This window comes from Dasypus novemcinctus, chromosome 4 (genome assembly GCF_030445035.2).
Source record: "Dasypus novemcinctus isolate mDasNov1 chromosome 4, mDasNov1.1.hap2, whole genome shotgun sequence".
NCBI lineage: Eukaryota > Metazoa > Chordata > Mammalia > Cingulata > Dasypodidae > Dasypus > Dasypus novemcinctus.
The window spans coordinates 90,566,079-90,587,938 of NC_080676.1; the positions used below are offsets into that span (position 1 = coordinate 90,566,079).

Below are 21,860 nucleotides of genomic sequence, written 5' to 3' on the forward strand. Positions count from 1 at the left end.
CAAGCAGACACAGAAAAATGCACAGTGAATGGACACAGAGAGCAGACAGTGAGTGGAGGCAGCAAGGGGGGAGGATAAATAAAATTAAATCTTAAAAAAATTAAAAAGAAAGAAAAATGAAGCTTACTCAATAGGACAAAATACCTGGGAACCACTTCTCTGATAAGGGTCTAATATCCAACATATATGAAGAAATCCTATGTCTCAAAAATAAGAAGACAAACAATCCATTTACAAATTGGCCAAGAGATTTGAATAGACACTTCAGTAAAACACACATGAAAAGATCCTCTTCATCACTAGATATTTTAGAAATGCAAATCAAACCTGTAATGAGATATCATCCTACCCTTACTAGACTGGTCGAGATTAAAAAAAATTAGTAAAAAATGAATAAATAGTCAGTTTGCTTGTAGCATGTGGCAAAATGCAAGAGGAAAAATATAAGCTGAGAACTAAACTGCTGGGCACAAAGAAACCAGAAATTGATGACTTGGGAAAATCTGAGCTTCTGGAAAGCAAGCCCTCAAAGGATAGTGCCCCATATGAGGACTTAACTAAACTTGGAACTTGTAAGTCAGAATTGCAAATGCAGTTATCCAGGAAGCACTTGTGGATAACTTGTCTTGCTGTCTACAGATTTGGATCCCTGTTTCTTCCATGCTTTTTGTGAGCTCTATATGAATGAAACCACTGTCAGCTTGAGCTAAAAGAAAGGGAGATACTGAAGGGAAAATGTCTTCAAGAGGAAACCAATGGAAGCTGAGGTTTGGACTTGGAACATTTTCTCTGGCCAGGAGAGGTACCATACCCATATGTGCAGAAAGGGTGAGTTTTTCCTGGCATTTGACGACAGTGTATCTTCCACCTATTTTTCAGGAGAGTTTGGCTTCCCCAGGCTACAGAGAGAGTGGAACCTATTCCCCAGTGTTGGGGGGAGGTAGGTCACCACCCCACTGCTCTGAAGGGTTTGGGCCTATTCCCCATGTATTAGAGAGAATGAAGTTGCCACTGCACTGTACTCAGGGGATCAAGACTGTATCCCAAAGACTGGGGAAAGTGAAGTACAGAGCTCTGCCACCCAGATGCTTGATAAAGGTAGAACTGAGAAAACGACTTCCAGTCAAGTCCTAGAAGGGGTGGGCCCCCATGCGGCCCTGAAGAGAAGATATTCTAGAGATGATGCAACACTTTGAAATCTAATGGAGTATGCCCTGCAGATTTTCAGAACTATTTGGGACCTGTAACCCCTGTTTCCCTCCCAATTTTTCCTTATGTTAATGCAAATGGTTATCTATGTCTGTCCCTACTTTGTGTACTGGAAGCAGATAACTTATTTTTTAAGGCTTCAAAGGTCTATAGCTAGAGGGAAATGTTGTCCCAAGACAAACTGCATGCCTGTAACTGATTTTTATTTGATTTTGTACTTAGCATGGCTACTGATGATTTAAGGCTTTTGAAAAATTGTGATGTAATGAACATATTTTGCATATGGAAAGAACCTGTGACAGTTTGAAATTCTTTTATGAATCCCCAAAAGAGAAGGATTATGTTTTAGACATCAGTGAGACATGACTCACATTGAGTCTCCACCCTCTTGCTGGGTGTGATATAAACAGAGACACAGGACAAGGAAGTGGCCATATTTGACCCTGCAATCTGAGAGAAAGGACTCCAGCTTCAGTCACAGGTAAGCTGCAAGGAGATCCCAAGAGGCTCAAAAAGCTGAGGCCCAGAGAGAGATGACCCATATGCCTGATAGCTTGAAACTGAACTCAGGAAGAAAGAAGAGCTTGTGAGACTAATAGAGGAAGCCCTATGCCTGGTTACCCATAGCTGAGCATCTGGGAGTTGGTAGATTCTTGAGGGGAAGGCAGAGACCTTGGCAGAGATTGGTAGCCATCTTGCTTTGCCAAATGACTGGACAACAGGATCAGTAGTAGATGACTTTGGTGAGAAATAACCTCTGATAGTGCCTTGATTTGTACATTCCATGACCTCAGAACTATAAGCTTTTACCCCAAATAAATTCCCTTTATAAAAGCTAACCCATTTCTGGTACTTTGCATCAGCAACCTTAGGCAAACTAAAACATTGTCTAATCCAAAAAGATATTCAATAGTCACTCTCACACCTCAACCCAGAGAAATGCACCTAGGCAATAAAATGTTATATTAAATGCTCTGGAGCCACACTGCCTGGGTTTCAGTCAAAATCCTCTACTTTGTGACTTTGGGCTAGTTATTGATTCTCTCAGTTTACTCTTGAGAAAATATAAGAAATACTTATTTCTTCCTCAGTGCTATTTAAGGATAAAATTAGTTTATGTAATGACTTTAAAATAAGCCTGATACATAAAGCCTACTACATGTTTTACTATTATAATTACTTTTTTATGTTGTATTTATTTTTTAATTCATTTTTTTAATATTACATTCAAAAAATATGAGGTCCCCATGTACCCCTCACCCCCCTCACCCCACTACTCCCCGCATAGCAACATTCTCCTCCATCATCATGACACATTTATTGCATTTGGTGAATACATCTCTGAGCATCGCTGCACCTCGTGGTCAATGGTCCACATCGTAGCCCACACTCTCCCACGTTCCATCCAGTGGGCTATGGGAGGACCTAAAATGTCCAGTAACTGTCCCTGCAGCACCACCCAGGACAACTCCAAGTCCCAAAAATGCCTCCACATCTCATCTCTTCCTCCCATTCCCCACACCCAGCAGCCACCATGGCCACTTACTCCACACCAATGCCACATTTTCTTTGATTACTAATCACAATAGTTCATGAATAGAATATCAGTAAGTCCACTCTAATCCATATTCTATTCCTCCATCCTGTGGACCTTGGATTGGTTGTGTCCATTCCACATCTATATCAAGAGGGGGCTTAGATTCCACATGGATGCTGGATGCAATCCTCCTGCTTTCAGTTGTAGGCACTCTTGGCTCCATGGTGTGGTGGTTGACATTCTTCAACTCCATGTTAGCTGAGTGGGGTAAGTCCAATAAACCAGACTGTATGAGCTGAAGTCTGTTGAGGCTCAGGGCCTGGCTATCATATAGTCAGTCCAGAGATTCAGATCCCCTGGGTATATCTTAAACCCCAGCACCAGCTACAATTCTGGTAAAGTAACAGGAAAGGCTTGTGAAAAGAGTATAATTACTTCTTTAAACATATTTTAGGAAACTTCATATTAATCAATATGAATAGAATTTTTATAAGGCTATGTCTCCAACAATCCAATTGACATCTTGAAATAAGGTTCTCTTAAGCTCCGCCTTCTAGTAACAAGATTCTGTATATCAATATCATTCTTTGTTGCTTAGAAATCTCTGCAGCTTACCTCCTGTGGTAAGTGGAGTAATAGCCTCTGAAAATGTCCACATCCTAATCACAGACCTTATGAATATGTTAGGTTACATGGTGTTTTAGTTTGCAAACTGACCAAAGCAATATATCAGAAATGGGTTGACTTTTATAATAGGGATTTATTAACTTATAAATTTATAGTTCTGAGGCTGAGAAAAATGTCCAAATCAAGGTATCAGGTGATGCTCTCTCCCTGAAGACTTGCTATTGGCAATCCTTGACCCATCTGTCATACGGGAAGGCACATGGCAGTGTATCCCTTCTCCTCCAGGTCCTGTTACTTTCAGCTTCCTGGTTTCTGTGGCTTCTTCTCTCAGCTTCCATGGGTTTCTTTCCATCCTTCTCTTCATATTCATCCATTTATAAAGGACTCCAGTAAGAGGATTAAGATCCACCCTGGGTCATTCCTTACTGAACTAACCAATCAAAAGAAGGTTATACTCACTGTAATGGATTAGCCCTAAGGACATGATTTCCTGGGATCCATAAAAGCCTCAAACTACTACACTCCAACCTTGGGGCCCCAAAACAACATGTTCCTTCTATCTGCAAATACCTTCATTCCATTACAGTAATTCAAAAGAGCCTTAAATCATTTCAGAAACAATAATAAATACAAAGTCTCATCTAAATCAGTTATAGGTGTGGTCTGTCCTTGGGCAAGATTCCCCTCAGACTATGGACCTGGGAAACAGAGCAATTTATCTGCCTCCAATATATAAAGAACGAACAGTCATAGGATAAACATTGCCATTGCTATAGGGAGAAATTGGAAGGAAAACAGGGGCCACATGTCTCAAACAGTTCCGAAACCTTCCAAGGCATACTCCATTAGATTTTAAGTCTGGGAGTTATCTATGGAAGCATGGTTTGTCATCCTTGGGGCCTGATGGAGCAGGAGTCTAACTCATTCCAAGGACTTTCCAAGCAGCCATATTCTTGACTCTACCCTCATCAAACATCAGGGTGATGGCCAAACTCTAAGCCTCACCCTCTGAAAACACTGGGTTGGGGACCAGACTCTCCTGAATCCCCAGGAAATATGATCCACCCTCTCTGAAGCCTAGGGTGGCAGTACTCTTCCTGAACAATGGGGCAAAATACCTACCCTCTTCAAGTATTGCCCATACTCACCCATTCCACATACATGGGTGAGCTCATGCTCCTGAACCAAGAATATATCTTCAGTCCAGATCTCAGCTTCCTTGGTTCTACCATTGAGATCACTTTTTCTTCAATCTGTCCCTTTTCTTTCCCTTTAGTCGAAGCTAGCAGTAGTTTTATTCATGCAGCTCTCACAAAAAACTTATCAGATTTGCATGCAGCACATAGGGATCCGAGCCATCAGACAGTAATATCTTCCACACATCCTTCCTGGATAACTGCATTTCCAGTCCTGACTTGCATTGAAATGGTTGATTGGTTCCATGTTCATTTAAGTCCTCACATGGGGCACTAGTCTCTGAGGACTCATTTTTCAGAAGCCCAGAATTTCCCAAGCTATAAATTTTTGGTTTCTTTTTGCCCAGAAGTTCAGTCCTCAACTTATCACTTTCATCTTGCATTTTACTATAATCTGCAAGGAGAAGTCAGACTGTACACTCCACATTTGGTCTGGAAATCTCCTTAGCTAAATATCCAAGTTCATCACTTTCAAATTTTGCTTCCTGTCCAACGTCAGAACACAATTTTGCCTCAGCTTCTGTGGGTTTCTCTCTGTCCCTCTCTTCATATTCATCCCATTTATAAAGGACTCCAGTTAGAAGATTAAGACCCACCATGGGTCATGCCCTACTGAAGTAACCTAACTGAAAGAAGGGCCCCCTACAACAGGTTTACACCCACTGGGATGAATTAACCTTAAGGACATGATTTTCTGGGCTCCATAAGTACCATAAACTGCCACATCTGGCAAAGGGGAATTAAGTTTGCAGAATGGAATTAAGGTTGCTAATCTGCTAACCTCAAAATAGGGAGATTTAATCCTGTATTATTCAGGTGGACTCAATGTAATCATAAGAATCCTTTAAAGTGGAAAAAGAAGGCAGGAAAAAAGTGTCAGAGGGAACTGACTACAGAATAATGGTCAGAGAGATGCAATGTTCTTGGCTTTGAAAATGGAGGAAAGGGGCAATGAGCCAAGGAATGCAGCAGCCTCTAGAAAGTGGAAAGGATGAGGAAATGCATTTCTTTCTACAACATTCAGAAAGGAGTACAGTCCTACCCACAACTGATGTTAACCCAGTTAGAACCATTGGAGATTCCTAACTGTATTAGTCAGCCAAAGGGGATGCAAAATACCAGAAATTTGTTGGCTTTCATAAAGTGTATTTATTTGGGGTAGAACCTTACAGTTACCAGGCCATAAAGCATGAGTTACTTCCCTCACCAAAGTCTGTTGCCATGTGTTGGAGCAAGATGGCCGCTGATGTCCGTGAGGGGTTCAGGCTTCCTCTTCCACTTAAGGCTCTTGGTCCCAACTTCTTCCAATATCATCTGTAGTCTGGGTTAATCTTGTCTCTCTCCCAGGGCTTGTTTCTCTCCAGGCTGAGCTAGTCTGCTCTTTCCACAAGGCCAGCTGTAAACTATCAGGCAAATGGCTTGTCTCTCTTCCTGGAGCCTCTGCTGTGTCTAATGGAGCCTTCTCTCTTTCCTCACATATCTGCTTCTCTGTGTTTTTACTTCCCTGGGCTCCAGCATTAAAACTTCAACTAAGTCCTCTGCCATATTGTTTTCTCAGTGAGTTCCTGCTCACCCAAGGGGTGGGGACTCAGCATCCTACTGACTGGACCAATCAAAGCCCTAGTCATAATTTAATCAATTAAAAGTGAAAGCTCTGAATTCAATACAATCTAAGGGTATCACTAGCCTACAGGGACAGACCAGTTTACAAACAATCAGTATTTCTTTTTGGAATTCATCAATAATATCAAACTGCCATACTAACAGAACTATTATTACATTTGTGTTTTTGTAAGCTATTGAGTTTTTAGTAATTTGTTACAGCACCAAAAGAAAACCAATATATTTCCTAACCCCCTTACCTTCAACACTTTAGGATCTTAACAAAAAACTCAGCATTATTTCTAACCAACCTTATCTAGTGTGCCTCAACATTACCTTAGGCCCACTCCATTTCTGAGTAGCCTTTGTTTTCTTCACAAGACACTACAGAATCCCTGTTTTCCTATACGTATATCTTGGCCTTAAACATTCCTATCTCTTCAAACTGACTGAAATATGGACTTCCTCTTAGAATTTAAGATCTTTTACAGTCTTTTCTAAAGAAGGCTTCTGTTTTTTCCATTTCCTTTAGTCCATGTTGCCTGGAATAGGGTTTGGTTATTTATTTCTAGGCCATTGTTCTATAGCCTTCATTCAACAGTCTTTCCTCTTTTGAATCTCTATATACACTTCTTTATACTGATTCTTCTTAAAGTCCTTGACAATATTGGTATTTTCAACCTCCTGTGGGCCTTCAGTCTCAGTGGGAATTTCTTATTTAAGAGCTTTTTCTAAACTAAACTAAACTAAACAGTGTCCTGTTGTTCTACTAGTTTATAATCACTGGTGAATTTATTCTGTCTTTTTTTTTTTTTCTCTAACATTTATCTCCAAATCCATTACTCCTATTCTGACATTTCTGCCTCCCTATCCAAACTGGACTTCAAGGTAAACTTTTCAATAATGCACTCACCAGCCCTTGTCTGCTTTGCTAACCCTCACTAAAGACTGTTAGCATTCCTGCCATAGATGAAGAATTGCTTAATAAAATGTCAACAGAGCACCAATTATAATTCCTGAAATTTCATGGTATCAAACATCCTCTTGGGTTTCAAAACTACTCAACAATCCTTTTCTATTTTTTTCCTTTTTCTTCCCCCTTCCCCCCGATTAACAAGTCTTTTAGTCATCCTTATTGAAGCCCTTACATTTACTGTTCCATTTCTTTCCTTTCTCCTCAACCCTTCATCCTCTTCTGTAGCCCATACACTTGCATTATATTGTTAATTCCTTGAAAAAAATTGAAGCCCTCCTAGATAAACTTCATCATTTGCCTTCTAATCCAATTTACGTTGCCAACCTCTCTTGCTCAGCAATACTTTTAAGTTCAGTGACATTCACCTCCACCCTCTCTCCCAAACCAGATCCCATGGATTATCATATTCTAGGCAGTTGAAAAATGAGGATATAGATATTACCCAACTCCTTAAAAAACAAATTAAACACTTTCAGTATTAAAATTCTTAAAATCCTGTTTCAGAAGCAGGAACCCAACTTCAAGATAACAGATTACCAATGGCCTCTCTACCTTTGAGTCTGTAAAATGTGCAAGATTAAAAAAAAAAAAAAAAAAAAGACTGGAGGAAATCTTTGCTTTCTAACTTCCTTGGTCTTTTTTATACCTAGCCATCACACATTTCATAAAAATTCTATTTAATTTCTTAAATTTGTCTTTTCTTCTCTGTTTCAATAACTAACTCCTTGATTACTTTAATTTCTGTGAAATATGCTCAAATGAAAAAATCTCTAGGCACTCACACTTTTAATACAACTTATCCAAAGTTGTCAATCTCTCTATACATGAGTGAAATCCTTAAGAATTGACCCTTTTGCCTAATGATAAAATAACCTTGCAGAAATATTCAATGTTTTGTCCCAGGAGGGATTATTCAAAATGAATGAAGGAACTATCGTTATGAAAACTATGCTAGCAGATATATTTCATTTATTCAGCAAATTTATTCCACACCTACTATGTTCTGTGCAGTGGAGATGCAGCTTGAGCAAGATAGGTAATTCTCTTCAATAACTTTTCAGTTTAGCAGGGGAAGCAGATATTAAATGAGTAAGTGTGCAATTTAATTATTTAGCCACAATTCTATTAATGTTATGAGGAAAGGCACAGGAGCCTGGAAGAGTATATACAGGAGGACCTAGATTAAAAAGTGGTGTCAAAGAAAGCTTCCTTGAAGAACTGTCATTTAAGCTAAGACTCAAAAGATAAATTGATAGTAACCATATAAGGGTGTAACCATGTGTGTGTATGTGTGTGTGTGTGTTTTAAAGTGTTCAGTGTAAAGACCCAGAGTTTGGTCAACTTGAAAACTTAAAATAGGAGCATGTGTCAGTTATGTATCTGTAGCTCTCAGCTCCATTCCTGACCATTTGTGTTCTCTGAATCACAGGTTGGAAGCTTGAAAACTACATTTTGTAGAGTCCTATCAGCTCATTTCCTGTTATTTTCTGCCACTTTGCAGCACTGGCAGGGCATTAGAAGATAAGAGAAATGAAACAGCAATTTTTATTTTCTGCTTCAGGTGAAGTTTCTGGAAGCAGCAAAAGATTTAGAATCAATAGAACTTTTAACAGCTTCTGTAGAACAGCAGGTGCCTGAGTAGTTACAACAGCAGCAGGAACAGGCACAGTCCCTCCAACATATCAAAGAGAAGTCTGCTTTTCTGACTGGACACTGAGTAATACAGAAGAGAAGAGTGGCATAAGAACCAAAAGAGATAGAAAGGTGCCCCCAAAAAGCAGATTATTATGGTCATGTTAGGTATTTTAGCCTCCATCCTAACAGTAATAGGAAGCCGTTGGAGGATTTTCAATAGAGGAGCAAAATAAATTTTCTGCTTTTGAAAGAATGGATTAATGAGAAAGAATAAGAGAAAATGCAGGGAAGCAGATGTGGCTCAACTGATAGAGCATCCACCTACCATATAGGAGGTCCAGGGTTAGGACCTCCTGGCCCATGTGGTGAGTTGATCCGTGTGCAAGGAGCACCATGCCACACAGGGGCACCCTACAAGCTAGGAGTATGCCCCATAAAGAGAGCCGCCCCTTGTGAAAAAATAGTGCAGCCTGCCTGGGAGTGGCACCACACACTCGGATAGCTGATGCAGCAAGATTATTCAACAAAAAAGAAACACAGATTCCTGATGCTGCTGAGAATGCAAGCAGACACAGAAGAACACACAACAAATGAACACAAGAGCAGACAACATGGGGAGGGGGGAAGAGGAGAGAAATAAATAAAATAAATCTTAAAAAAAAAAGTAAATGCAGGCATCAGTTAAATGTATATAGCAATTCAAGCAAAAATTATGGTAGTTGGATCCAAAATGATGAAAATCTATAAGGTGACAGACTTGAGATAGAATTGATAGAGCTTCAGAATTTATTTGATTTAGGGTGTAAGAAAGATGAATGATGATTCTAAGGTTTCTGGCATAATCACTGTGCAGATGGTGATGTTAGTCACTGAGTTAAGACAACTTTAGGGGAATCTCATTATTTTGAGTTTGAGGTACATAGGAGATACCTAAATAAATATGTTGGTCTGTTAGAGAAATAAATTTAGAGGTGATTTAACAAATTGTATTTTTTATATGATTTTGTATTATCTTTTTAAAAAGATACATAAGTCACACAAAGTGTTATATTAAAAAATAAGAGGTTCCCATGTATCCCATTCCCCACACCCCCATTCCTCCCACATCAACAACTTCTTTCATTAGTGTGGCACATTCATTGCATTTGATGAATGCATTTTGGAGCACTGCTAGACAGCATGGATTATAGTTTATGTTATAGTTTACACTCTTTCCCAGTCTGTTCAGTGGGTTATGGCAGGATATATAATGTCCTGCATCTGTCCCTGCAACATCATTCAGGACAATTCTGAGTCCCCAAAATGTCCCCATATCACACCAATATCATACCTCTTTTTCCCTCTCCCTGCCTTCAGCAATTCCCATGGCCACTGTCTCCATATCAATGATATAATTTCTTCCATTGCGAGAATCACAATAATTCTATAGTAGAATACCAGTAAGTCCACTCTAATCCCTAGGTGGAGGTGCTCCTGAGGGCTATGGAGACACACAGGGCCTACGGTCATGGCAGATGGCTCTGGAGTTTGGTGCCTTGCCAGTGGGCCCTACATTGAATTTGTGCTCCTGAGTGTGATGGAGTTGAACTCAGATGTGAATTCTCTACACATGCCTCTTCTGTCACTTTTGCTGAACCTGTGGTTGGTGCTGGGGTTGGTATATGCCCAGGAGACTTGAATCTCTGGTATGTCCATGTGCCAATTGAGCCCTGAGCCTCAGCAGAGTTGCAACACCTATTCTCCAGTTTGTTGGACTTACCCAAGTCAGCTAACAGGGAGGTGAGGATGGTCAACCACCATGCTGGGGAAACTTAAGAGTCTACAACTGCAAGCAGGAGAATTCCATCTACCAGCCATGTGGGATCTAAGCTCTCTCTTGATTTAGAGGTGGAGTGGACATCTCCATCCCAGGGTCCTCAGGATGGAGGAATGAAATATGGATTAGAGCAAATCATATTTTAAGCTGTATAAATTTATGACTTAAGGGTAGCATGAAAAGGTAAGGTCTAATCCTGACAAGTAGGAGTATTTAAATGGCATATTAAAGAAAAGGAAGAACCAGCAAATGAGACTGGGGAGTTGCTAGAGAGATAAAAGAAAAACTACAGATGTGGTATAATAAAAACTGAAGGACAAGAAAGTTTCTAGAAAGAAGGAATGGTCAATTGGGTTTAATTCTGTGGTTAAAATGAAGAAGCTAGAAAACTTAGCAATAACAAGTAACAAAAACTAACTTTGGTTAATATAAGAAATTGAATTTATTAAGAGGATATGTGGGAAACGGACATGGCTCAACAGATTGGGCTCCTGTCTACCATATGGGAAGCCCTGGGTTTGCTTCTCAGGGCCTCCTTGTGAAGGTAAGCTGGATGGCACCTGCAGAGTGCTGACAGCCTGTGCCCATGGAGGGCTGGCACAGCAAGATGACACAACAAAGGGAGACAAGCAGACACAGAAGGACGCACAATAAATCAACACAGAGAGCAGACAGCAAGCAAGTGGCAAGGGAAGGGGCATAAATAAAATAAATCTTCAGAAAAAATGATATTGTATGCTAGAGATTAATCTCAGGATTAAATAACATAGTGAACCCAGTGGTGGATGAGGATTGTGGTTAATAGCACAAATACAAAATGTTCTTCTATGATCTAGAAGAAATGTGCATCACTATTACAAGGTGGTAAGAATATGGTGATGCATGGGAAAATACAATTAATGTAACTTAAGACTATAGTTAACAGCAATATTATATTCTTACATAAGTGTCAAAGAAGGTGCTATTTCAATGCTAAGGATCAATAGTAGGGATGTATGGGATTTTTTCTTTTGGACAAGGAAAACATTAAAAAATTTACTCAGGTGATGACTGCACAACTCTGATGAAAGTGAGAGCCACCAAGTATATACTGTGAATGGATTGTATAGACATGGGACTGTGTAACACAGCAAGTCATGTAGTAGATGATGGACTGTGGTTAATAGTACAAACATGAGAGTGTGTCTCATGAACTGTAACAAATGTGCAATACTAATATACAGTGTTAATAATAGGAAGGTGTATAGAAAAAAAATACCAAATGTAAGCTATGGACCATAGCTAGAAGTAGTATTTTGATGTTCTTTTATAATCTGTAACAATTATTCCACAATTCAAGGTATTAGTGGAGGGATAATGTACAGGAATTCTGCATGTTATGAATGATTATTTTATAAGCTCACAACTTCTCTCTAAAAAAAATATCAAATTAAAAAAGTAAAAAAGGATATTGGATGGCTCATCAAGTCTCTGGGAGCCTTGGAAAATCAGATTGAATACTAGCAGCCAGCACCAAGGCCCAACATCACATTGCAGAGATGATCAAGAGAGGATATAAATGTGACAATCACTAGGCACTAGAAGCAATATTTGACACCACAAAGATGGCTTGTAAATTGGATGCCACCTCTTATACAGATGCCACCTTTCATACTGCTGCCATTTCAACTTCAGGAGCCCAGTCTTTCAACCACTACCACCACCACCATCACCAGAGCTTCTTGAGTGCCACATGAGAGAGTGGAAACAGAAGCTAGACTGCAGTTAATGGGAGGATGAATGGAAATAGAGGATATAAAAAGAAGAAGTATATGTGACTGTACCAAGGTATTTAGCGGTGGGGAAAAAAAAAGTGATTATGCAGCAGCTTAGTACAGGGAAACGAGGAGAAGGCAAACCACAACATGAGGAGAAGACGTTGGCTGCGAGAACCCCACTGAGACCTTGGCTTGACCTTGAGACCCCAGTTAGAACTCTTTCTGGGGCCAAGGGGAGACCCCAGATGTTTCAAACCGGCCTCACTATTGACCCCCACCATTGCTGGGGTAAACAATAACAGCTGGGGTCCCTCCCCTTAGCATTAGCAAGGGAAGGAATAATTAATAGTTTAAAAGGTGACCACATAAGCCAAAGCTGTCTCTTTCCGCCTTAGACGAGCCCACATCAAATCTTGGTGCATATTTCCATCCTCTTCTCCCATTTCTCAGCAAGCTCTGTTCTTTCCCCCCATTTCCCAATAAATTATTTTTACTGGTCAAACTAAACCAATGTGTACTTAAATTCTTTTAGTGACATAGCCAAGAACCTAGAGGAATTCAACACTTCCCCATTTTCATTTGGTGAAAAACAGCCAGGAGGTCTAGAGGGCTCCTCAATACCCAGGAGGACTTGTGAGTCTAAAGTTTTAAATATAGCCTTTTTTGGTTCTGCCATTTTAAAGGAGTTCCTGGATAGGTTTCCACAAAACATAAACTTGGTCTACCCAAATTTCCAACTCCCTCTTTGGAGGTGATAGGGGTGAGCCCACATGCCATGTAGATCCAAGGAAGTTCTGGATGGTGGGTGAAACCATCCTTGATACCTGACTGGGCATGTGGGCTTAGTTGAACAGAAGTCCACGGGGAGTCTATCAGGTCTTCTCTGTGAGTTGGAATGGCTATCACCAATTATATCACTTCCTTAGGCCACTAGTTAATTCCATTTAGTTAGATGTGCCTTTGCTCTTCCAACTACTGCTATCCTTATTTTGGGTATGTGAGATGCTTTAAAATGCCTTTGAAACTGAAAATGCTTTTGTTAGTGAGGCATGAGTCCCACTCTTGGTAGTGGCCTGAGGCTTTGCTTCTTTTTCAGTCCTGGGAAGACCCTAAGATTGTCTGGGGGGCCCCTGAGGCTGTTTGCCTGTAAGCTGCATATCAGTCTCTGCTTCTTAATTGCCTTTTATTCCCTTTTTTAGCATTTTTAAATTCTATTTTTTTGAAGATACATAGGTCATAAAAAATGTTATTTACAAAATGTAAGAGGTTCCCATATACCCCACACCCCATGCCCCCCACTCCTTCCACATCAACAACCTCCTTCTTCATTGCATCACATCCATTGCTTTGGTGAATACATCTTGGAGCACTGCTGCACCGCATGGATTATAATTCACATTGTAGTTTATGCTCTCCCTCAGTCCATTCAGTGGGTTATGGCAGGATATATAATGTTCTTTTTAATGTTGGGTTTCACTGCAGAACTCAGATCGTGGGAGCAGCTATGAGGTGAGCTCTCTCATAGGCAGCTCCTAAGACCACTGCAAAGTAGGCAAAAGAAAGGTCCCTAGCCAGCCCCTTTTCTAAAGTCAGCCCAGCTTGGGTATTTGGGAGTTCCCAAGACCTCTAAGGCTCTGGGGATGCCCAGAGACAATAAAGCTCCCGATCCCTGGAACACTGGGACAGCAAGCTGGGCTCCCTAATTTCCAGGATGCGAGCTTGGTGAGCAATCCATTCAGTCAGGTCTTGTGGTGGCATGCCAGCTAGACTGACGAATGTGTTTTATCCTCCCCCAGAATAATGGACAGCTCTTCCTTTATTCTTGCAGACTCCCCACTGTGATGCCTTCTCAGAAACTGGGAAGACCTGCCTACTGATAGTCTAAAATGGGTTCTTAACAAGAGGTCAATGAGCTTGAATTTAAATTCAAAAAAGCATTCTTGTGGGGATGTGTTGGTGTGGATATGATATATTTATTAAATAATACACTGCATACTGTGAATTTAGTAAGAGGTCCATGGTTTTCACCTAACTGGTAAAGGAGTCCATGGAATTAAACAGGTTAAAAACCCCTGGTCTAAAAAGAAAGAGGGTAATCTTTTTCTGCCATACCATCTGACAACAGTATGGCCAAGAGTGGGCTCTGTGGGACCCTGAATTCCAGTTAAACCTGTGTAAGAGAGGAGAATACAGACAAATCTGAAGGCCAGAGACCACATGGTCATGTCTTCTTAAAGGATAAGGAAATTTACTATCAAACTGGTCAATTTTAAATAAACTCAGGGAAGTTACTTAGAGGAAGAACCTAGAAACCTAGTCTTATTTCAACGAAAGTTGTAGAGGCAATAAAAATACCCTCTTGGTAGATACTAACTCTAGAGAAGCATAGATCCTCCTAGGAACTCTAGTCTGCCTCAGATATCTGTAGAAAGCTGCAGAAACTTTCCCTGGGCCCCCAAACTTCCATGAACTCCCTTTTAGAAATAGCCTTGTCAATTTTCAACAATCTGCCAAGATGGAGAAGGTAAGGAGAAGAGGGCACAGGCCCAGGACAGACTCTCCTTTTGACTGCTGCCATTAAGGCACTGGTTGCCTCTGATTGCCCGAATCCAGGCTGACCATCAATAGGAACCTGGCCCCAAGCTTCCTCATGAAGACTGTTGGGGCCTTGCCCAAGGAGGGGATGGAAGGGTCCTGAAGCCATGAATGAACCATCAACAAGGAAGTCTTGGTGACCCTTAACATGGCAGGTAAGATTGATTTCTTGATTAACATAGGAGCCAATTACTTGGTCCTGACCTGCACTAGGGACCTTTCTGGCCTTGGTTGTGCCTAATGAGGGGAGTGAATGGCGAATTAAGATCTAGGCTGTTTTACTAAACCTCTCCCCTGTAGAACAAGGAACCTGCTCATGTGCCATCAATTAAGATTAAAAGGTTCCCAACTCTTCCTAGCGCCCTGCCTATTCCTTTGTAACACTCCAATGCTTCTGGCAAATAAAACCCTCACAGGGCTTTACCCCTTACCAGGAGGTAGTTAATGGGATACAGCCCCCAGAGTAGCCCCAATACATGTCTCGGCAGGAAGAGGGCTTCTGTGGACCTCTTAACTCCATACTTAGCAGCTGTCCAGGGATTTTCCTAGAGAAACTAAGCTGGAGATTCCTGCATGAGGTTTCTGCCATGGACAGACACTGGAGCTTTGCTTCTAGGTGATTCTAAAGTCAAGTCTTTCCCTAAACTAAGCTAAGTGTGTAAAACTCTCTCTTCTGTTATGATCTGTGCTTGCTATAACTTCATTAGCTCGTACCTAGGAACTTGTAAATCAGATTTGGGGTTTGCTCATTACAAATTGGATAACTGTGAAAGGTAACCTAAAAATGACTCTTTAAATGTCAATACTGTCTTGCAATTGAATTTGATGTAAAAATCATTTGCTTGACAGTGGTGCAGTGACATCATTGGGTTTGGTGTTGCTGGTCTGTGAGGGGCAGTATAGTGGGGGGTTGGGTTGGACTATCCAGGGGACTGGGGGGGAAGGTCAAGGGAAGGAGCAGATAAACTCTGGGTATTTGCAGGTCTGCGATTCAACCTATAATGTTGGAAATGTTCTTTTGGCAAATATATCAGAGGAGGGTTACTGGTATAGGGTGTCAGATGTATGTGTATGGGTATACAGGATAGGGTGCACCTGGGGTAGGCTTATATGGAATATCTAAGTGTTCATCTTGTCATAGTATGTTCTATCAGTGGGTGGAGACCCACACAATAAACAAGAAAATATTAAGCTCCCATCCTAGGGCGTCCTGCTATGTTCTCAATTAGAGGGGCAAGAATCCCTTGAGAACATAGGCAGTATCTAACAAAAAAAACTGACCGATATATCAAGTCCTCAATATTCTTGCAACTACAAATCTGATTCTTCAAAAATTGAAGCTTAGTGATTACCATAGGTTTTGAGGGGAGGGTGAGGGAAGAATAGAATAGATGGAATGTAGGGCATTCTTAGGACATTAGACTTGTTCAGTGTGATCTTGCAATAATAGCCACTTAAAATTTTTGTCAAAATCTAAAAAAGCATACAATTCAAAATGTAAAGCATAATGTAAACCATTGATGATTGTTAATAGCAATGCTTCAATATTTGTTCATCAATTGAAACAAATGTACTATTTGCATGTAATCTGTTATTAATAAGTGTATTAGTCAGCCAAAGGGGTGATGCAAAATACCAGAAATTGATTGGTTTTTATAAAGTATATTTATTTGGGGTAGGGGCTTACAGATACCAGGCCATAAAGTATAAGCTACTTCCCTCACCAAAGTCTATGTGGAGCAAGATGGCTGCCGATGTCTGCAAGGGTTCAGGCTTCCCAGGTTCCTACATTCTTGGGGCTTGCTTTTCTCTGGGTTCAAGTTTCCTTTCTTTCTGAGGCTGGCTTTTCTCTCCTCTGTGAGCTTAGTTCCTGGGGCTACAGCTTAAGTCTTCAGCATCAAAACTCCAACATCAGAAGCCCTCAACTCTGTTCTTTGCCATGCCTTTTATCTGTGTGTGTCCCACCCACCAAGGGGTAGGGACTCAGTGCCCTAATCATAACTTAGTCATGCCCAGGTATAGATCAGATTACAAGTATAATCCAATATTTATTTTTGGAATTCATCGAAAATATTAAACTGCGACAATAAGGTAGAGTGGAAATGGGGGTGGTGGTGTTGGTATTTGGGAATCATCTGATTTCTCCATGTGATTTTTCTGTACCCAAAGCTCATTTGAAGATAAAATGAAAAAAAAAAAAAAAAGACACTGGGGGAATACATGGAAGAAAATGTCCCTGCACATACAGACAACAAATCTTACAGTGATGAAAGATACAATGTTGAAAATTTATTTTTATTATTTAAATTATTTCAAATTGTTTTAATTTTTGTATTTTATTGGCTATTTTTTAAATTATTATTTCATTTTCTTATTAATTTTATTCGGTTACTTTGTTGGCTTCATTTTTTGAGAGGTTTTGGATCACAGAAGGGTCACAGCAGTGGCAGGGGAGGATCACTGGTGTGGGGTGCCAGTGATTTGGGGACTTGTGGGAATGGGTTCACCAGAGACATGCTTCTAAGACATATGAATATGTTCACATGTTCATGGGATGTTGCCTCAGTAGGCGGAGATCTACATAATAACCAAAATAATATTGAATTCCCATCCTGGAAATTCTGCTGTTTTCTCTAATAAAATGGTAAGAATCCCCCAAGTGCAAGAGCAATGTTTAGTGAAGGAAGACAGACCATTATGCCAGGCCCTTGACAGTGATGCTTGTACTTATGAACCTTTTCTTGTAAAATTGAAACAGCCTAGTATTAATACTGCCTAAGAGTTAGCTCCTGAAAGCATCCTTGTTACTCAAATGTGGACTCTTTCTAAGCCAAACTCAGCATATGAAAATACTACCTTCCCCCCAGCATGGGACATGATTCCAGGGGATGAGCCTCCCTGACTTCAAAGGATTATTGCCAAACACCAACCAGCAATGAGTCTAGAAAAAGACCTTGACCAAAAGGGGGAAATGGTAAATACAAATGAGTTTTTATGGCCAAGAGATTTCAAAATACATCAGGAGGTCATTCCAGAGGTTACGCTTATGTAAGTCTCAGCAGGATGTGATTGGCTGACATGGTAAACAGTGTCTCACATAACAGAGCTCCTGAGAGTTCTAGAGATATCCAGAAACTTTAAGCAGGGCAGACAGCTCAAGAATTTGGTACGCTGCCAGTGGACCTTACTTTGAAATTTATGCTCCCCAGTGTAACAGAGTTAAACTCATTTATAGGTTCTCTACACATGGCTTTTCTGCCCCTTTTATTTGAACCTATAATTAGCACTATACTTGTTAAATATATGTCCCAGATACTTACATCATTAGTCTGTCCATGTGCTAGTTGAGCTATGAATTTCAGCAGAGTTGCAACACCTACACTCCCATTCATTGGACTCACCCTGGGCAACTAATAGGGAGATGATGATGCACAATGACCATCCCAAGGAACAGAGAGGTCTGCACCTGCAAGCAAGATAGCTGCATCCATCTGCCCCATGGGATCTGAGTTCCCTCTCAATTAGAAGCAGAGTGGGCATCACCATCCCCAAATCCTCAAGATTGGGGAATAAACAATGGACTAAGTTAGACTTATCATTATTATTCTACTATAGACTTATTATTCTAGCAATGGAAGAACTCTTATCACTGATGTAAAGGCAGTGGTTCCAAGGGATGGGAGAGGGAAGAAAAGGTGTCATATGGAAGCATTTTTGGGACTTTGGATTTGTTCTGCATGACATTGCAGTGATGGGTACAGGCCATTGTATATTTTGTCATAATTTACGAAGTTGTGGGGACAAAGTGTAAACTATAGTTCATGGATAGTAGCAATACTTCAATATGAGTTCATGAATTGTTACAAATGTACAACACTAATGAAGGATGCTCTTAATGCAGGAAAATGTGGGAGGGGGAAGGAGTGGGGCATATGGGAATGCCTTATATTTTTTATGTCATATTTATGTAATCTAAAATTTCCTTAAAAATTAAAAAAAATTAATTATTAAATTAAAATCACATGAAATTGGTTCAACTGCTGGAAAAGCAGGAAAACCTAATAAAGTAGTTACCAGTAAAATTATTTTAGTTGCTTTTTGTTTTTAAAGTGAAAACTTCCTGGAAACTGTAACCAAGAGTTAAGATCAATATATAGATGACTTTATATTATAAAATGGCTGAAGGATAATATCTGAAATTGCTATAACCTGGTGGATTTTTCCTAGAACCTATTGTAATAGTAATCTTAGATTAATTTGTATTTGTTTATGGCTACTTCAGGTCTAGCTTGTGCTTGCTATAGTAATGGCAATTATAAACTAAACTGACCTTTAATTATGGTTATTTTGTGACTAGCTTCACCTTGCTGTTAGACTTCAGCTATTATGATAATAATTCTCAACCGGGGAAGTGGACTTGGTCCAATGGATAGGGTGTCCACCTTCCACATGGGAGGCCTGCAGTTCAAACCCTGGGCCTCCTTGACCCATGTGGAGCTGGCTCATGAGCAGTGCTGATGTGTGCAAGGAGTGCCCTGCTACGCAGGGGTGTCCCCCGCGTAGGGGAGCCCCACGTGCAAGGAGTGCGCCCCGTAAGGAGAGCCACTCAGTGTGAAAGAGTGTGCATCCTGACCAAGAATGGTGCTGTACACATGGAGAGCTGACACAACGACATGACACAACAAAAAAAGAAACAGATTCCTGGTGCCACTGATAAGGATATAAGTGGTCACAGAAGAACACAAAGTGAGGAGGGAAGGGGAAAGAAAGAATTAAAAAGTAAATCTTTAAAAAAAAATTCTCAACTGAGTTTGCCTTTTTTATGGTTACTTCAGGTCTATCCTCACCCCTTGCCTCTGCTTATGGTTATGACAACTTCTGCCCCCCATGGCTCAGGGGAAAGCAAACTTGAGACACTTCTGTCTCCTTTCCTTCCACCGGTACCAATAACCTGCTTTCTTTTGTGACTCCAAGTGTGCACTAAATTGCTGCCTTGTGGAATTCTCAACTCTCAGTGTTGAATGTCCACTCTTCAAGTCCAGCGGCCACCAGAGCCCTGTTATCTCTGAAGACTGGAGAGTAGGGGAAGCCTTCCCACCTGGAGTGCTGAGGTTCCTAAAAGCAACAATTTGAGAGAAACCACTTTGTCTGAGGCTTCAGTGACCTCAACAAGAATATACTGTAATTTTTGTTTTTCATCCAAGGTCTACCAAAGTCAAAATGTGAAATAAGCAAAGTTCTGAAGTAAAGAAAAATTGTATTTTAAAGCATTGGGGACAATTTGGTTATATGCCAATAATTAAAAGGAATAAAATTTTTGTACAAAACTTCGTGGTCACAGTGCAAATCAGAGTAATTAGAAATAGCCTACAAAGAAATCTTTTAAATGTTTATTTTACATTTAAATGTAATTTGTAAAGGAATGAAAGTTTTAAGTAAATTTAGTGAGTGTGTTTTTGTGTCTATTTGTGTCTGCCTATTGGCTCAGCATATATCTTCATACATCAGGATTGTTATATCAAATTAATAAATGAAAATTCTTAAAAGAGCTCTATTCAAATTGTTAAAAATTAAATATGCACTTATATATGTGAATAAATATTTCAGGAATTCGAATTAAGCTAAGTAGGACGGAAAGTACATATAGAAATCTTAATATAGAAACTACCAGGAAAGGAAAAAGATTTTCCTGAGCTCTTTGACCTACCCAGCCCCAGGGCCTTCTCTTTTTAGGAGCTGTGAGGGAGGGGCTTGGTGTGGCAGAAGAAAACTTTCTAGGCTGAGGAATTAAGAATCAGTTTGTCCTGTAATTCCCCAATTTGAACCTTTTAATAGTCTTACAACAAGGGTGGTTAATAATTCTATTATCAAATTTCAGTAAAAAGGGAAGGTCTTTGAAGCCATGGAAAGATCTTTTCTAAATTATAATTAAAACAAATTAAACAATTATAATATATTCCAGAACCCAGCAGTCAGTATGCCTTTAAGATTATTCACAGTTTTAGAATTTGTTAGATAAATTTAGAATTTATTAAATTCAGAATTTATTAAAGAAAGGAGGTTTTAAGCCTCCTGTAAAGGAAGGAAAAAGAACTTTCCTGGCATAAACTATAATAGTTTCAATTTTATTTAGCTTGTGTATAATCTCCCTAGGTTTATAGAATACCAATTAAATAAATTAACCTTATATGTATTAAATCTTTAAGATGATGAAATTTGTAAGTTCATGTTTAATAAAATTAAAAAAAGGGAACGTACATCTGCCATTTCTTAAACTTCATTGGTTGCTAATTGTTATTTAATAAGTGTGTTTAAAGGTAAAGTAACTTCTGGTTATATTACCGGATTTTATCTAGGTTCTTGGCTATGCTGCAGAAATGAATTTCAAGAGCATGCCGGGTAAGTTAGGCTAGTAATTTATTTAGGCAGGGAGGGATGAGAAATGGGAGAAAATAACAAATCAGGGGTCCCAGGTAGAGAAGAAGGGGTTGAAAAGTGATAAAGAAGGCTGATTTACAGACTACAATTTCCCATTATAGGTTATAAATCCCTAGGTTTACTTACATAGTCACGTGGCAGGGGAAAACTGGTGAAAGTGGTGGGCAGAGAGTAGGAATGTGTCCAGAGGCAAGATAGTGAAGCATGTGAGTGCACTTATGCTCTGAGCCTGCCTTTTTAAACTGTTAATTATTCCACCCCTTTGCTAATGGCAGGGAAAGGGTTCCAGCTGTTTGCTGTTTTGATTGATTACCCCACCCATCAATTCCCCATGAGGGTAATTAGCCTTTCTCCCTCTCATGGTCCAGTACATCCTGGCTGGCCCATTTTTGGACCTGCCTAATCCCATTTTCCTTTATCCTTTTAATAGGACCATGTATCTTCAAAATTCTAATTAAGTGTATTTCCTAAA

General features: G+C 39.9%; 1 protein-coding gene across 1 annotated transcript in view; it reads left to right on the forward strand.

The window, feature by feature from the left end:
- Positions 1–427: 427 nt before the first annotated feature.
- Positions 428–21,860, forward strand: part of LOC101412177 (uncharacterized protein NECTIN3-AS1-like) — a 156,709-nt gene continuing 135,276 nt past the window's right edge. The window contains exon 1 of the mRNA XM_071214481.1: positions 428–572. Coding sequence (XP_071070582.1) covers positions 428–572 — 145 coding nt within the window. The remainder of the gene's footprint in view (positions 573–21,860) is intronic.